This window comes from Cetorhinus maximus, chromosome 5 (assembly GCF_964194155.1).
Source record: "Cetorhinus maximus chromosome 5, sCetMax3.hap1.1, whole genome shotgun sequence".
Lineage (NCBI taxonomy): Eukaryota > Metazoa > Chordata > Chondrichthyes > Lamniformes > Cetorhinidae > Cetorhinus > Cetorhinus maximus.
This window is the reverse complement of record NC_135883.1, coordinates 19,548,692-19,566,961: the sequence shown is the minus strand read 5'-3', so window position 1 is coordinate 19,566,961 and position 18,270 is coordinate 19,548,692. Positions and strand designations below refer to the sequence as shown.

Below are 18,270 nucleotides of genomic sequence, written 5' to 3'. Positions count from 1 at the left end.
CTTTGTCAAACAGTTTGTTAAAATCCAAATAGACAGCATCCATCGCATTCCCTTCAACTAGCTTCTCTGTTACTTCCTCAAAAAAATTCAATTGGATTTGTTGAACATGATTTGCTTTTTACAGGTCCATGCTGGCTGTCCTTAATTAATTCAAACCTCTGAGTTCCCCGATTATTGCTTCTAAAATCTTACCCAGAACTGATGTTAAACTGACTGGTCTGTAGTTACAAAAATGTCCTTATAGACTTCCTTGAAAAAGGGTGTTACATTTACCATTCTCCAATTTTCTACCCACTATCCAGGAAAGATTGGAACATTATGGCAAATCCTTCCACTATCTCCACCCCCCACTTCTTTAATCAACCTGGGCTGCAAACCATTTGGAACAGGCAATCTAAGTAGCCTGTCTTTCCAATACATCTTGCCCATCAGTTTTCACCACGTCCATTACCCCTGGCATCTCTGTTTCTACTGATATTTCGGCAGCATCCTCTTCCTTAGTAAACGAGGAAACAAAGTACTCATTAAGTGCTCAAGTCTATGTCACTCTCTTTGTCCCTAAAAGGACCCACCCCTTCTCTTATTGTCCGCTTACTATTTACATACCAGATGATGATTTTTGGGTTCTCTTTTGTTAAAAGTCATTTTATTCTTCATATTCTCTCTTTGCCAGTCTAATTTTCCACTTCAGTTCCCCTCTCGACTTATTATCTCTGGCCTGGTTCTTGCTTTAAGAATTCACCTGACACGCACCATAAAATCATAAGAAACTGTACAATTAGGCCATTCAGCCCATCAAGCCTGCTCCACCATTCAATATCATGGTTGATCATATTGGAGGCCTTAACTCCACTTTCCTGTCTGTCCCCCATAACCCTCGACTCCCCCATAACCCTCGACTCCCTTGTAGATCAAAAATGTGTCTAACTCAGCCTTGAATATATTCATTGACCCAGCCTCTGCTCTATGCAGAAGAAAATTTCAAAGGGTAACAACAGAGAAAAATACTCATCCCCATCTTAAAAGGAAGGCCTCTTATTTTTAAACTGTGTCCTCTAGTTCTAGTCTTCCCCCACAAGAGGAAACATCCTCCCAGTATCTACCCCTATCAAGTCCTCTCAGGATCTTATGTTTCAATATCATCTCTCATTCTTCATGAAACTCTTTAATGAAGTAAAGTGGGGTGGCGGGAGGAGGTGGATGAGGGTAGTGCAGTTGATTTTATGCATATGCCTTTCAACAGCAGATTAAAGAGGCAGCATTAATAGAAATGGGGAGGCAATGGCGTAGCGGTATTGTCACTGGACTAGTAATCCAGAGACCCAGGTTTGAATCCCACCACCGCACTTGGTAGAATTTGAAATCAATTTTTAAAAATCTGGAAATAAATTCTAATGACGACCATGAAACCAGTGTCAATTTTCTGTAAAAACCCATCTGGTTCACTAATGTCCTTGAGGGAAGGAAATCTGCCGGTCTGGCCTACATGTGACTCCAGACCCACAGCAATGTGGTTGACTCTAAAAAATGTCCTCTGAGCTAATGCTGGCCAGCCAGTGACGCTCACATGAGCGAATAAAAACAAAATGATCTCAGGGGCAAAAAGCATTATTGGTGAACAGCAAGACTGAGGGAGAGGTATACAGTAATATTCACCAATGTTGCCAGTATTTGCCACTACTGCTCTTGGGTGCATAATTTCAAAGTTTGCAGATAATACAAAACTTGGAATTGCAGTAAACAATGTGTAATTTAATGCATTTTGGTACTAAGATTGAGACGAAATACGAACAAGATGGTAACATTTTACAACAAGAGCAGGAACAAAGAAAAGAGAGTGAGGTGTATGCACAAAAATCTTTGCAGGTCGCAGGACAAGTTGAGAAGATTGTTAAAGGTGTATTAGGATCTTTAGTTTTACAAACAGAGGAACAGAGCACAAAGTCAAGGAAGTTATTATTCTAATCCAGAAAGCCAGTCAGAGAAAGATGATACTGGTACCAATCATTGCTGAGTCTTACATTTATTAATAGGGAAAACAAACATACAACTCCTAACTTAACCACCCCACATTAATTGTCTCTTTGCATTCGGGTAAAGGTCGCCCTGCAGGTGACCCGCCTACTTTGTGGGATGCCGCAACGTAGTGATCTGCCCGGCCCCGTCCCCCAAAACCACCAAAATAAAGATATCAAAAAAAATTTTAAAAAATAAAACCACAATTAATGTCCTCCACCTGCATATAATTAAACACAATTGATTATGATTAAGTTATGCTAAACTGTTATCAAAAAAGGGAGAGGGGGTTAAACCTGGCAACTACAGACCAATTAGGGAAAAACTGTCCCCATTGGTGGCATAATCAAGAAGAGGGTACAGATTTAAGGTAATTGGCAAAGGAAGCAAAGGAGACAGGAGGAAAAACTTCTTCACAGAGTGTGGTTGGGATCTGGAATGCACTGCCTGAGTGTGTGGTGGAGGCAGGTTCAATTGAGGCATTTAAGAGGGAATTAGAATATCTGAAAGGGAAAAATAATCAGGTCTAGGGGGAGAAGGCTAGGAAGTCGCACTTAGTAAATAGCTCCTGCAGAGTCAGCACAGACATGACAGGTAGGTAGCAATAAGGAACCAACATAAAAATTAGGGATAACAAGCTAACATTCCAGCAAACTACACAGTTAAATGGTTCAAAACATTTTTGTTTCAGCCATTACCTTGACTTATTCATCTAATTTTTCCCTCAGCTAGACATCTCTTCACATGCTCATATAAAACACATTCCAAACACTGCCAGCTGCAGTCACCCCATTTCTCCTTTCCTGCTTTAAGGCTAAATCATTTCCCACTTTATTTCATTGGTAAAAAGACATGCATTTATATAATGCTTTCCACGACCACTAGATGTCTCAAAGTGCTTTAGAGCCAACAAAATATTTTTGAATTACTGTTATAATGTAGGAAACGCAGCAGCCAATTGTGCAGAGCAAGCTCCCACAAACAGCAATGTTATGCTGACCAGACAATTTATTTTTGTGATGTTGATTGAGATATATATATATAGGTCAGGGCACCAGGGATAATTCCCATACTCTTCTTTGAAATAGTGCCATGGGACCTTTTACATCCACCTGAGGGGGAAGACAGGGCCTTGGTTTAGTGTCGCATCCAAAAGGCAGCACCTCCAACAGTGCAGTACTCCCTCAGTATTGCACTGGAGTGTCAGGTCCTAGAGTAGGACTTCAGCTCAGAACCATTTGATTCAGAGATGAGAAAGCTACCAACTGAGCCATAACTGACACTTGGTGTTGTGAACAGCATCTCCCCCTTTGATTTCTAGCTCATCCTCAACACAGTGCATGTTGACCATTTTGCTCTCCAACCTTCTGACTATATAATGTTTGAAATCCTTAGTATAACAAAATAAGTCATAACCAGTGTGTAAAACTAACTGAAAGGCAGAGAGAACACATAAGCTATTAAAAGCAAGGAAGAAGACAGAGTTGCAGCAGGCAAAAAAAAAAATCAATTGACTAGACATATGTAATCATATACAGGCAATTGACTAATATAAAAGAATTATTACACCATTTAAGGTGTGTGCGTGTGCGCGCTTAACAGCAAATGCTATATTTTGGTTCTACAGTATTTTGTGACTTCATGTAAAGCTGGTACAGTACATTGAATTAAAAGCCACTGGGCCCATTTTAAGATTGCAAAATATACAGCAAAAGAAGCTCTTGCAAGTCATCCCATTACCTTTAATCTGTAAAAAGAACATCGCATCCAATGACTGTCAAGTTGGAGACAGTGTGGACAAAGTGGCGTACCTTTAGTTAAAAGACAATGGCATGGCAATAATTGCTGAGTTAAAACAAGATTTAATTGGAACTGTTCATCAATTCATCTGGGACAATTAGCTTCATCAGGAGGAAACAGGAGACATCTGGGGTACGTCCTCCAACATTTTGAATTTAATTAGCCAAGCCCAGCTGTTACCAGTCTTGAAACAATAAGCAGTAATTTGAATTGCCTATTTCTACTTAACTGCTTAATATTTACATGACTTCAAGGCAGCCTTTCCTGTTGTGTTCATATTATATTTATACAACCAGTTCATGCAGCAGCAATTCCTAGGCTGTGAAAGGTATCCTTTTCATAATGCAGATTTCAGAGCAGTGGAACAACATGTATGCAAAGCTTGCAGAGTTTTATATTCTGCGCACTATAGCATCCCCAAATGGCTGGAGACAGTGTGTACTGAATCATGAGGAAGGAGGGTTCAAGAGGAGAAATTAAATAGAATTACTCCCTCACTTCCAATGCTTCCAGCTAATGAACAAAACCATATTAAAACAGTCCTCTTCCCACCAATTTTGCACCTTTGACTTATTGGAACACCCTAAGGCACATCACAGGAGCATTTAAAATTTGACACTGAGCCACAAAAGGAGATATTGGGATAGGTGACCAAAATGTTGATTAAAGCTGTGGGTTTTAAGGAATGACTTAAAGGAGATGAGAGAGGTTCAAAAACAACTTGTATTTATAATAACACCTGTAAAGCAGTAAAACATCCCAAGTCACGACACAGGAATGTTATCAAACAAAATCTGAAAATGAACCACATAGCAAGGCATTAAGGCAAATGATCGGAAACTTGTTTTAAGAAACATCTTGGATGAGAAAGAGGTAGAGAGGCAGAGAAGTTTATGGAGGGAACTCCAGAGCTGGGGTCTCAGCAACTTAAAGCACAACTGTTACCAGTGGAGCAATTAAAATCAGTAATGTTCAAGAGGCTAGGTTTGGAGGAGTGCTGAGCTCATAGAGGGTTCTACAGCTAGGGAGGTTACAGAGAAAGGGTTGTCAAAAGACCATGAAGGGACTTGGAAAAAGGGATGAGAATTTTAAAATTGTGATGTGGCTCAACTGGGAGCCAATGCAGGTTAGCAAGCACATGGGTGACAGATGAACGGAACTCGAAGCAAGTTGGGATATAGGCAGCAGCGTTTGGATGAGCTCAAGTTTATGGAGAGTAGAAGATTGGAGGTCAGTCGAGAGAGCATTCCAAAGTTAAGTCTAAAGGTTAATAAAAGGCATGGATGAGTGTTCTTTACACAGGTGGGAATAAGCAGCCTGGGTAATAGAGTAGATTTTATGCTCAGAAGTTCAAATAGGACACCAAGACTGCAAACAATCTCGTTCAGCCTCAGACAGTTAACAGGGAAAGGGATGGAGTCAGTGGCTAGGGAGTGGAGTTTATGGTAGGCAATGGTTTTAGTCTTTCCGATATTTGGTTGAAGGAAATTTCTGCTCGGCTACTACTGTACGCTATGACAAAACATTAACTGGAGGGTTTCAGAGAGGTGGTGGTGAGGTAGAAATGGATATTATCAGCATAAATGTGGAACCTGACTATCTCCAGATGATGTCACCAAGGGACGGCATGTAGATAAGAAATATAGTAAGTAATCAAGGCATTGTGTGCAAAAAAAGATGCATACATTTCACAAAAAACTCATTTTTGATGTCAAATGTCACACCTCGCAAATAGAGCAAGATGAACATTAGTCCAGAATGGAATTGTAAAATTCAGTGCATCCTGGTTAAGTTTGGAATTCGATCAGTTTAGATTGGCAAGTGAGTCTTATTCCACTGGTTATCCAATAAATGTCATGATCAATAAAAAGAAATATATTTACAAATTCCTGTTACTTCTGTAGAATGATAATGATGTGTCCCAGGGTCCATGAGAATATTATCCAAATTCTCATATTGGCCTGTCAAACACCTGTCAATGGAATATGCAACAATGCTGTGAAATTGGCTAGGCTCATACTACTCAACTTTGAGGAGTGCCGAGTGGATGATCCCTCTCGGTCTCCTCCAGAAGTCCCCAGCATCACAGATACCAGTCTTCAGCCATTCACTGCATTCCATGTGATATCAAGAAACAGCTGAAGGCACTGGATACGGCAAAGACTATGGGCCCTGACAATATTCCAGCAATAGCACTGAAGACATGTGCTCCAGAACTTGCCACGCCCCTAGCCAAGCTGTTCCAGTACAGCTACAACACTGGCATCTACCCAGCAATGTGGAAAATTGCCCTGGGTATGTCCTATACACAAAAAGCAGGACAAGTCCAACCCTGCCAATTACCACCCATCAGTCTCCATCAGCAGTAAAGTGGTGAAAGGGGCCATCAACAGTGCAATCAAATGGTACTTGCTGAGCAATAACCTGCTCACTGACACTCAGTTTGTGTTCTGCCAGGGGTAATTCAGCTTCTGACCTCATTATAGCCTTGGGTCAAACACGCACAAAAGAGCTGAATTCCCGAGGTGAGGTGAGAGTGACTGCCCTTGACATCAAGGCAGCATTTGACAGTGTGCGGAATCAAGGAGCCTGAGCAAAACTGGAATCAATGGGAATCAGGGGCAAAACTCTCCACTGGCTGGAATCATACCTAGCAGAAAGGAAGATGGTTGTGACTGTTGGGAGGTCAATCATCGCAGTTCCAGGACATCACTGCAGAAATTCCTCAGGGTAGTGTCCTAGGCCCAACCATCTTCAACTGCTTCATCAATGACCTCCCTTCCATCATGAGGTCAGAAGGGTTGATGTTTACTGATGATCGCACAATGTTCAGCACCATTCGCAACTCCTCAGATACTGAAGCAGTCCATGTCCAAATATAGCAACACCTGGACCATATCCAGACTTGGGCTGACAAGCAACAAGTAACATTCGCGCCACACAAGTGACCATCTCCAACAACAGAGAGAATCTGACCATCGCCCCTTGTCATTTAATAGCATTACCATCGCTGAATCCCCCACTATCAACATCCTGGGAGTTACCATTAACCAGAAACTGGACTAGCCATATAAATACTGTGGCTAAAAGAGGTCAGAGGCTAGGAATCCTGCGAGTAACTCACTTCCTGACCCCCCAGAGCCTGTCCACCATCTACAAGGCACAAGTCAGGAGAGTATTCCATCACATGTGATGGAATACTCTCTGCTTGCCTGGATGAATGCAGCTCCAACAACACTGAAGAAGCTTGACACCATCCAGGATAAAGCAGCCTGCTTGATTGGTACCTCTTTCACAAACATTCATTACCTACACCACCGACGAGCAGTGGCAGCAGTGTGTGTCATCTACAAGATGCACTGAGAAACGCACCAAGGCTCCTTAGACAGCACCTTCCAAACCCACGGCCACCACCATCTAGAAGGACAAGGGCAGCAGGTACATGGGAACACCACCACCTGGAAGTTCCCCTCCAAGTCCCTCACCATCCTGAGTTGGAAGTACATCGCCGTTCCTTCACTGTATTGGGTCAAAATCCTGGAACTCCCTCCCTAACAGCACTGTGGGTGTACCTACATGACATGGACTGCAGCAGTTCAAGGCAGCAGCTCATCACCACCTTCTCAAGGGCAGTTTGAGTTGGGCAATAAATGCTGGCCTAGCCAGCGACGCCCACATCCTGTAAATGAATTTTAAAAACTAACAAACCAACGAATTACATTTCAGTACACATAAAAAGCCATGTGTTCATTTATCAAAAGATGATGAGAAAAACATGCCTGAATATTGAATTGGTCCAATATTATATTGAGTTCTTCTTTCTTCGTGGAAACTAGATGCCCTACAAAAACAGACATAATAGTGAACATGATGGCCCATTTAAACAGCATAATGAGCATATATAGTTTTTCACTTAAAGCTAGTATGTAAGTTGGTATATTTCTTGACAAGTACAAAGCTCAACATCTCTACCAATTAATCCACTGATGCAAAGGAGCTGATAAAATGACTGTGCAACATCCTACTGCGAATGTATTCTGTAATTTACTTTGAATAATGTCATCTTATTAAAAAATTACTTGATCAAAAAGCATTTACATTTCTCCTAATTTTGTCTTATTCTTCCTATTCAACACTCCTATTTTTTTTCTATTATCCATCTTCCAAATCAAAAATATCCCAGCTGTATAGTGAATTAGAAATTTAAAAATCACAATTATTCAAAGTATCTAAATACACTCTACTGCACTAATTTGTTCCAAGGGTTGATTTTTCTACTATTGTAAAACAAGCATCATCACAAATAGCAGTTTTGCAGCAACAGTCAGGCTATCTATTTTACCTGATTGACTTTTCAATCTGTACTGTCTTATTCCATCCCCAGAAATACGTTGTTCCACAATGACAGCCTCCCCATATTTATCAGGTTTAAAAGCATCGGGTCCTCTGTTTCTCAAGGTTATTGAAATATCTGCAGAACTATAAATTCAGAATGTCAGGAATTTAGATTAATAATCCTATTAATCACCATTGCTTAAATACTCTTATGAAACCAAACCAATTTATTTAATGGGCAATTCAGTTACCACCATCATTTTAAATAGGGTTCCAGAGAATTTATTTTCAATTTTATTTTCACCAAGTGGATCATGTGTAGCACTCCATATAAGCCAGACAAACTAAGAGCAAAGCAAAGGACCTTACTAATGATAAAATAGAAGCACCCATGTATTACATTCCAAAAATGAACTTTACAATCTTCATAATGTTTGAACCAGAGAATCTCTGGCAGAGATCCTCAATGCCATTCCCCAAGCATTACCAAAAATTGTGCTCACTGATGTGGATTTTGGGTGATGCCATATGTAGGGTTTTAGCTGTTGCAGATTTACCTGCTCTCTCCCCTGCAAAGTACACATGCCTGAGGCATGCTGTACAACATATACCTGTTTGGTCGAAGATTAAAGATTAGACATCCCTGTATTGCACTTCAGGATGCAGAGATTCCCTTGCGTGCAGGAAACCTTAGGAGGTGCATGGTGAATGATGATGTAGTTTGGAAATAAACACAAGAGGGCTTTCACTTGTACATGTCGCAGAGTCCTGATTTCGTTTGAATTAATTTTTGATCAGATCGGTTTCCATTCCTCTTAGAAAGGAAAATGTTAAATGTGGAAATTAAATATTTCAGTAATCAACTACTACATTCAATCTACAGTAAACTGATCATAAAGACACGAGTAAAATTAATTAAACCTTACTTTTGACCATCTTTTACAAATCCCTTTATAGAATATCCCCTATTCGTGGCAGTAGCTTTTCCACCAAGCCCTACAATGAGGGCTGTCAGTACAGCACTCTTTCCACCTACAGACAGATGGGAACAAGATTTTAGTTAATTTTTGCATCAATCCTGCGCTAATCTATTTCAGAAAGATAATTTCACAACTTCCGTGAGTATACTGCTGTAGAAAATAGCCTGCAAGAGGCATATATTCAAATGCAAGCAGATATGAGATCAGCAGATTCCTGCCAGTTGCCAGAGGAGCAATCTTATCTTTGATGATCAGTATCACTATTGGAATAGTGCAATATTGCTAAACATGAGAAGAACCTTAAAATGCTGGAAAATTGAAACAAAAAAATATGGGAACAACACAACAGTTCATCAGAAAAATAGACTGATGTTTACGGTGAAGATTCTTTGTTACCAAGAATTTAAGCAGGTTCTTATGTCATAAGGCAGTATTGTGTATGGGCAACTGGGAAAATTGGACTTGCGTTATGCAGGTAAAATTTGTTATCCATTTAAAGGCAGAAATATAATTATAACAGAAGCTAACAGTTGACACTTACTTCCATTGTTTCCAACGACAAAATTCACATTAGGTCCAAACTTAAATGGTCCAAGGCAAGCATGGCACATAAAATTTTTCAATGAAATACTTTCAATTATTCCAACATCACCTTCATTCTGAAACAAGAAAACCCAGATCAGATATCTATAAATTAATCAGCTGGCAGAAATTAATAGAATATCGCTATATTGCTATTACTCAAGATAAGAAATCTACTTTGTGAAGCATGCAGAAAACCAATATCGCTTCACAAAATTGCTACAGGTCCAGTTTCATCTTCCCTCGAACAATACAAGTTCCACATATCAAACAGAATTTTGAATAGTATTCCATCAACCATTTATTAAAGACAGCAGCTCTGATCATGAAGCATGACAAATTCTGCTGCTGATTAGGGCTTCTTTAATTAGTCATTTTCCTCAGCCACCAAGTAGCCTTGTATTCTTGGCAGCTGGAAGATACTAGTATTACAATGCTGAGGAGTCACATGTGATTTGAGAAGAAAGAAAGAAAAACACAATTCTCATGTTTCCCCAATTTAACACTTCATTCTCCTGCCAAAGTATGAACTACAATTTGAACTACACCAGTACAATAATAACAGAATTATTGATTCCTTTTCCCCCCCCAAGACAGAAAACATTAAAGGGTCACTAACTGAATTAGCCAGAACAGCAATGTCAAACAGATTTAGCTCATAATTCTGGATTAAATCTATGTTGCACTTGGAATTGATTTACAAAATATTTTATTACCTGAAGGCAAATCTTTTGCACACAATACCACATGCATCACCATTACTATTTATCTCCTTCAGACACATTATTAGCACACACAAATGAAACTGAGAATATCCCTGTATATGTATTCTGTATAAAATCTGCCCTTGCTTGGAAAGTGCTGTATGTGTCTGTTTTAAGACTAGAAAGTTTTTCCTTTAAATAAGAAAAATGCAGGGATATATAAGCAAAGGGAAGATGGCTACTACCTAGGCAAGATAATAATGATGGGAAAAATGAAAAGGTCAAAGACTCAAGTCAAGACCAAGGAAAGCATAACTGAATCATTTAAGGAATCAGACAATATTATCAATTAGACTGAAAGTAGTACCACCACATAATAGGCAACATTGGCACAGGGCTGTACACACACAGCTATCCAATCCTATCACGAAAAATACACAAAGTATTGTTACGAGACAACAGTTCAATAAAGCTGAGTTATTTAAAAATCTCTGGAGAAGACTTTAAACAACTGTCATAACCTATATTTTTAAGTGGTATGTTTGAGATGCAACTCTAAATTCAGGAATTAGACCACCAGTTCTCGAGAGGTTTTTAGATCAAACTAAATGAAACAATTTATTAAGTTACAACACATTAAACATATACACATGGCTACAAATTACTACTATCATAACTTTTAACAAATTCCCACACTAATCTCCACTAAGGCAACAGCAACCCATAGATTTTTAAGCAGACACCAGGCAAAGCATTTTCACCTAACAAATTTAAAATTAGGTTCCTTTGTTTCCTGTGGAGACAGTTGTGAGCTTACAGCTACTTTGATCTGACATTACCTCTGCCCTGCACACACAAAACTGCTGACTGTTATACCTAACAGCCCATCGAATGTAAATTCTCATAGTATCACCAGCCCCTTTGAACTCCACCTCTTCTAACAATAAAACCCCTTTCATAGTACCAATTTTATTAATAATATAAACATTGCTTGGTCTCTGCTAGGTAGGTGCCAGATTTCACCCCCTTCTTGAATGTTATATTCAAAAAAATGCAAATACACCTCTACTTCTCTATTTACATCTCATAATTAGTACACATCAAAGCACCCAGGCTAGCTGGCTTTAATCCAATTAAGACACACCCACAGTCTAAACCACTATTTTAAAAGAAAAATGTTTTCCAATAATATTATATACATTAATAGCTTCATGACAAGCATACAACGCAGTATTAGTAACGCTGAAGTACCACACATTTGCTCATAGCATGTTTCAGAAACAACCTAATCAGGGTTTTTATACCAACTGCTTCTTTCACAAATGGTGCAAATTTGCTTATCCAACATTATACTATATATTTTTATCTCTGGATCTTGATGAACTCCAAACTGAAGCAGCCCATTATATTTGGTTTTATTGCTCTTAAAAATGTCTTTTAGATCACCTCCCCTCTTTATTCAGAGAAAGTAACAAACAAGATGGTAAATCTATCTGGAGTATTGTTCTATTCAGACACCAAGCGGTGCACAAAAACAATGCACCTTTACTGACTATCTTGCTTCCTTATGAGGAAGCGTCCCTCTTACACATCTAAACTCTAATAATGATAAATAATTTACCGAGAGTGAATTTGGAGGTAGGCTGTCTCCACTTTGTCCATTTGTTGTCACAGCTTTCCCATTGCTCCTGGTGGCTTCTCCTGTATCATAATCCTTAATGTTTTCAGTTTTGATTCTCTTTAGGGGCACTGTTCCCTCAGAAAGGTCTTCTTTTCGTTTTGACATACTAAATATTCAGAATGCAAAAATATAAAAATGGTGGTAAATCATTAATGCTGTGAACTTCAATGTTAGGTATTGTCTTAGCCATGCTATAACAAATACTGCTTAGATCCAACAGAGGGCGCTGGTGAGAAGTGACTGAAGCATTCTGGGAGAAGTCACCGCAGCCACCGCAACTCAGAAGGGAATCGAGGAGAAGGACTCTTGCACTCAACAGGAGGAAGAGCATCCAACAGAGGGCGCTGGTGAGAAGTAACTGAAGCTTTGTGTGCGGCTGCATCAAGCTGTGCGTAGACCCTTGGTACGTAAACACCAAGTATCACTACGTGCTGAGGTTCTACCTGTCCCTGGTGTTGTGAAGGATGGGTCTGGCCATGCTGCCACGGAACGCTCCAAGTAGTTGTACCACCTGACCCTCGTGGAAAAATTTATGCAGAGAAACACCTTTGACCACAAGTCCATCAGTCAGTGGTCGTCATGTAACGTCTTAGAGGCCCTGCGGGAAAAGGAGAGGGTGGATCCTGTGGGATGGTTCCCCGAGCAGACTATCAAAGTCATTTGGCAGAATGCCTCATCGCCAGAACTTTCCAACAAGCACCAAGACGTAGCTTGGCTGGTGGTGAGAAAGGTCCTCCCCGTCAGAAGTCTCACCCCCTCTGCACGTTGCCCTCGAGGTGGCTGTGGTGGGGACGAGACCATTGTTCACCTCCTTGACGATTGTGCCTTTGTAAAGAAGGTCTGGAGAGATGAAGTGGTTTCTGTCGAGGTTCATCCCGAGCAGTTCTGTGACACAGGACTCTGTGCTCTACAGGCTGTTCCCATGGACACACACCGAGACAAACATCAACTGCAGCTGGAGGATCATCAACTCGGTGAAAGACGCTCTTTGGTCTGCCCGAAACATGTTGGTCTTCCAGCGCAAAGAGTTGTCCCCGATCGAGTGTAGCAGACTGGCACATTCCAAAGTCCAGGACTACGTACTGAGGGACGCACTAAAGCTTGGGGCAGCTGCCGCAAAGGCGCAATGGGGAAGGGTCGCTGTCTAAGACCTTCCTGCCACAGTGCACCGAGGGGCTGGAAACTGTTGAGAGCCCCTCGGGCTGTACAGCTCAAAATGAATGTATGCAGTGAATACTAAGTGTATTATAATTGTATTGAAGCACCTCAGAATGCAACATGATGCATGTTGATAACTCCAATACCTTTGTCTGATTGTCTGCATTGACCATATTGAAATGATTGTAATATTCATTGATTGTATTGATGCACCTTGTGATACATGTGTAAAAGTTGAACCTGATTGTACTTTTGTGATGATAATTTTGAAATAGTTTGGAATGTTCTTCCAGATATTTTATGAATAAAGTATATCTTTCCAAAAAAAAAATTCCGGGAGAAGTCACCGCAGACACTGCGACTCAGGAGGGAATTGAGGAGGACCCATTGTCAAAGAACGGAGTAGCCCCAAACATTACATTGCTGTAGTGTTTCCATCCCTCCCTCCTCCTCAAACCTAAGAGAGAGGAAGAGGCAGTGCCTTCAGGAGTGCACCAGACCTGCGAGGGACACTCTTCTGAAAGTGGATTTTAAAGAAAAAGCAGCTGATTGGTGAGTAAATCCTGGGAGCAGACTCAGAGGGAGGAGCACCGGAGTGGTGAGTATAAATCTAGCTTACCTCGGGGATTTGTGGCCTTGTCTCCAGGGAGCAGGCTCGGAGGGAGGAGCACTGGAGCGGTGACCTCGGGGCACAGAGTAACTGAAGCCAAAACTGAAAAGGTGACATCACAGGAAAGCTGTGACCTGATTGGTTGGTAGGAAATCTGCACCAAATTTGGAAAAAAAACCCTGCAAAGCTAATTAATAAATTAATTATCTAAGTCGAGATGGCTGGGCAGGTGATGTGCTGCAGCTGTATGATGCGGGAGCTGGCAGATCCCATCGCGAGCCGCAGTGACCACATCTGCAGCAAGTGTTGGTTGCCGGAGGAACTCCGGCTGAGAATTGATGAGCTGGAGTCCAAGCCCCGGACGCTGCGGCACATCCGAGAGGGGGAGAGTTACCTGGACGCTTTGTTTCAGAAGGCGGTCACACCCGGTAGATTAAGTACCTCAAGTTCGGTCAGTGGTCAGGGTCAGCAGGGTGTGACTGCAATTGAGGCAGGTAGAGAGATCCTGTGTTCAGGAACAGAGGAGCCTCAGCTCTTGACCTTGTCCAACAGGTACGAGGTACTTGCTCCCTGTGTGGATGAGGAACAGGGCTGTAGGGAGGATGAGCCAGCTGACCATGGCACCATGGCACAGGAGGCCATTCAAGAGGGGTGAGCAAAAAGACAAGTGGTAGTTGTAGGGGATTCTATAATTAGGGGAATTGATAGCATCCTTTGTAAGCAGGGTCAAGAATCCCGCATGGTATGTTGCCTGCCCGGTGCCAGGGTGAGGGACATCTCTGACCGGCTTGAAAGGATATTGGAGAGGGAGGGGGAGGATCCAGTTGTTGTGGTCCATGTCGGGACAAATAACATAGGTAAGACTAGGAAAAAGGACCTGTTTGAGGATTATCAGGAACTAGGAACTAAATTAAAGAACAGGTCCTCAAGGGATCTCCGGATTACTACCTGAGCCACGTGCAAATTGGCATAGGGACGCGAGAATAAAGGAAGTAAACACGTGGCTAAAGGAGTGGTGCGGGAAAGAGGGGTTCCATTTCGTGGGGCACTGGCATCAGTATTGGAACAGGAGGGATCTGTACCGTTGGGACGGTCTCCATCTGAGCCGATCTGGGACCAATGTTCTAGCGAAAAGGGTAAATAGGGTGGTCAACAGGACTTTAAACTAGAAAGTGGGGGGGGGTAGAGGGAAGGGTAAAACTCCAATAAGTATGACTAATGGGAATCAAAGCAGCAGGTTAGCGTGTGGGGGGGTGGATTCAACTTCATGGAAAATTATGAAAAAACCGAAAAGAAAGAAGAGCCCAGGAAAGGATATTAAATTCCACAGAACACAAAATAGGACAGAGTGTTTGGAAAGGGCTAGTAATCTAACTTCAAGCACATCAGATAAAGGGACAACAATGAGAAAGGGGACGGGAAATACAGGACTGAAGGTGTTGTATCTGAATGCACGCAGTATACGAAATAAGGCAAATGAGCTTGTGGCGCAGATTGAAATTGGCAGGTATGATGTGGTGGGCGTCACAGAGACATGGCTGCAAGGGGATCAGGACTGGGAGCTAAATATCCAAGGATATACATCCTATCGAAAAGATAGGCAGGTTGGCAGAGGGGGTGGGGTTGCTTTGTTAGTAAGAAATGAAATTAAATCGATAGCAAGAAATGACATAGGGTCAGATGATGTAGAATCTGTGTGGGTAGAGTTGAGGAACCGCAAAGGTAAAAAAACCATAATGGGAGTTATGTACAGGCCTCCGAACAGTAGTCCGAACGTGGGGCACAAGATACACCAGGAGATAGAAAAGGCATGTAAGAAAGGCAAGGTTACAGTGATCATGGGGGATTTCAATATGCAGGTAGACTGGGAAAATCAGGTTGGTAGTGGATCCCAAGAAAAGGAATTTGTGGAATGTCTACGAGATGGCTTTTTGGAGCAGCTTGCGGTGGAGCCCACTAGGGAACAGGCAATTCTAGATTTAGTGATGTGTAATGAGATAGATTTGATAAGGGAGCTTAAGGTGAAGGAACCCTTAGGAGGAAGTGACCATAATATGATAGAATTTACCCTGCAATTTGAGAGGAAAAAGCTGGAATCAGATGTAACAGTATTACAGTTGAATAAAGGCAACTACAGAGGCATGAGGGAGGAGCTGGCCAGAATTGACTGGGAGATAAGCCTAGCAGGAAAGACAGTGGAACAGCAATGGCAGGAGTTTCTGGGAGCAATTTGGGAGACACAGCAAAAATTCATCCCTAGGAAGACGAAGCATACTAAAGGGAGGACGAGGCAACCATGGCTGCTAAGGGAAGTCAGGGACAGCATAAAAGCTAAAGAGAAAGCATACAATGTGGCGAAGAGCAGTGGGAAACTAGGGGATTGGGAAGCCTACAAAGACCAACAGAGGACAACTAAAAAAGAAATAAGGAGGGAGAAGATTAAATATGAGGGTAAACTAGCCAGTAATATAAAAGAAGATTGCAAGAGTTTTTTTAGATATATAAAGGGTAAGAGAGAGGCAAAAGTGGACATTGGGCCGCTGGAAAATGACGCTGGAGAAGTAGTAGTAGGGAACAAAGAAATGGCGGAGGAACTGAATAGGTACTTTGCGTCAGTCTTCACGGTGGAAGACACGAGTAACATCCCCAAAGTTCAAGAGAGTCGGGGGACAGAGGTATGGTGGCCATTACCAAGGAGAAGGTGCTAGGAAAACTGAAAGGTCTGAAGGTGGATAAATCACCTGGACCAGATGGATTACACCCCAGAGTTCTGAAGGAGATAGCTGAAGAAATAGTGGAGGCGTTAGTGGCGATCTTTCAGGAATCACTGGAGTCATGGAGGGTCCCAGAGGACTGGAAAATCACTAATGTAACCCCCTTGTTTAAGAAGGGAGTGAAGCAAAAGACGGGAAATCACAGGCCAATTAGCCTGACCTCGGCCGTTGGTAAGATTTTAGAGTCGATTATTAAGGATGAGATTTCAGAATACTTGGAAGTGCATGGTAAAATAGGGCTAAGTCAGCATGGTTTCATCAAGGGGAGGTCATGCCTGACAAATCTGGTAGAATTCCTTGAGGAGGTAACGAGTAGGTTAGACAAAGGAGAGCCAATGGATGTTATCTACTTGGACTTCCAGAAGGCCTTTGGCAAGGTGCCGCACAGGAGGCTGCTCAGTAAGATGGCCCATGGTGTTAGAGGCAAGGTACCAGCATGGATAGAAGATTGGCTGTCTGGCAGGAGGCAGAGAGTGGGGATAAGGGGGTTCTTCTCAGGATGGCGGCTGGTGACTGGTGGAGTTCCGCAGGGGTCAGTGTTGGGACCACAACTTTTCACTTTATACATTAATGATCTAGATGAAGGAACTGAGGGCATCCTGGCTAAGTTTGCAGATGATACAAAGATAGGTGGAGGGACAGGTAGTATTGAGGAGGCGGGGAGGCTGCAAAAGGATTTGGACAGGTTAGGAGAATGGGCAAAGAAGTGGCAGATGGAATACAACGTGGGGAAGTGTGAGGTCATGCACTTTGGTAGGACGAATAGAGGCATAGACTATTTTCTAAATGGGGAGAGAATTCAGAAATCTGGAGTGCAAAGGGGCTTGGGAGTCCTAGTCCAGGATTCTCTTAAGGTTAACTTGCAGGTTGAGTCGGTAGTTAGGACGGCAAATGCAATGTTGGCATTTATTTCGAGGAGACTAGAATATAAAAGCAGGGATGTGCTGCTGAGGCTTTATAAGGAATATTGTGAGCAATTTTGGGCCACGTATCTCAGGAAGGATGTGCTGGCCCTGCAGAGGGTCCAGAGGAGGTTCACGAGAGCGATCCCAGGAATGAAAGGCTTAACATATGAGAAATGTTTGAGGATTCTGGGTCTATACTCGATGGAGTTTAGAAGGATAAGGGGGGATCTGATTGAAACTTACAGAATACTGAAAGGCCTGGAACAGTGGACGTGGGGAAGATGTTTCCATTAGTAAGAGAGACTAGGACCCGAGGGCACAGTCTCAGAGTAAAGGGAAGACCTTTTAGAACAGAGATGAGGAGAAACTTCTTTAGCCAGAGAGTGGTGAATCTATGGAATTCATTGCCACAGAAGGCTGTGGAGGCCAGGTCATTGAGTATATTTAAGACCGAGATAGATAGGTTCTTGATTGGTAAGGGGATCAAAGGTTACAGGGAGAAGGCAGGAGAAAGGGGTTGAGAAACTTATCAGCCATGATTGAATGGTGGAGCAGACTCCATGGGCCGAATAGCCTAATTTCTGCTCCGAAGTCTCATGGTCTTATGGTCTGTCAACTCAGCTCTTCTAGTTTCCATCAACAGTTATATTGACTTACACTATAAATTGCATTGCACAAGCTTCAACTTTTCTCATATTGGAAAGACATCTAGTGGCGTCGCCTTT

At 42.0% G+C, this 18,270-nt stretch overlaps 1 protein-coding gene and 1 non-coding gene across 4 annotated transcripts in view; one reads left to right on the top strand and one right to left on the bottom strand.

Annotated features, from left to right (window-relative positions):
• Window positions 1–18,270, bottom strand: part of LOC144680517 (structural maintenance of chromosomes protein 6-like) — an 88,624-nt gene that overhangs the window by 59,743 nt on the left and 10,611 nt on the right. Inside the window, exons 3-7 of one of the 3 annotated variants that reach the window (XM_078541580.1) lie at window positions 12,039–12,204; window positions 9,673–9,790; window positions 9,078–9,183; window positions 8,159–8,295; window positions 7,592–7,657 (exon numbers count right to left, since the gene is read on the bottom strand). In XM_078541580.1, coding sequence (XP_078397706.1) covers window positions 7,592–7,657; window positions 8,159–8,295; window positions 9,078–9,183; window positions 9,673–9,790; window positions 12,039–12,203 — 592 coding nt within the window. In that variant the 5' untranslated portion in view covers window position 12,204. Of the gene's footprint in view, window positions 1–3,756; window positions 4,040–7,591; window positions 7,658–8,158; window positions 8,296–9,077; window positions 9,184–9,672; window positions 9,791–12,038; window positions 12,205–18,270 lie in introns of those variants that run through there. The other 2 variants (XM_078541581.1, XM_078541582.1) reach the window with 2 other exon arrangements.
• LOC144681157 (U12 minor spliceosomal RNA) lies at window positions 2,013–2,158 on the top strand. The gene has a single exon (XR_013576693.1). It is a non-coding gene; the product is annotated as a U12 minor spliceosomal RNA (small nuclear RNA).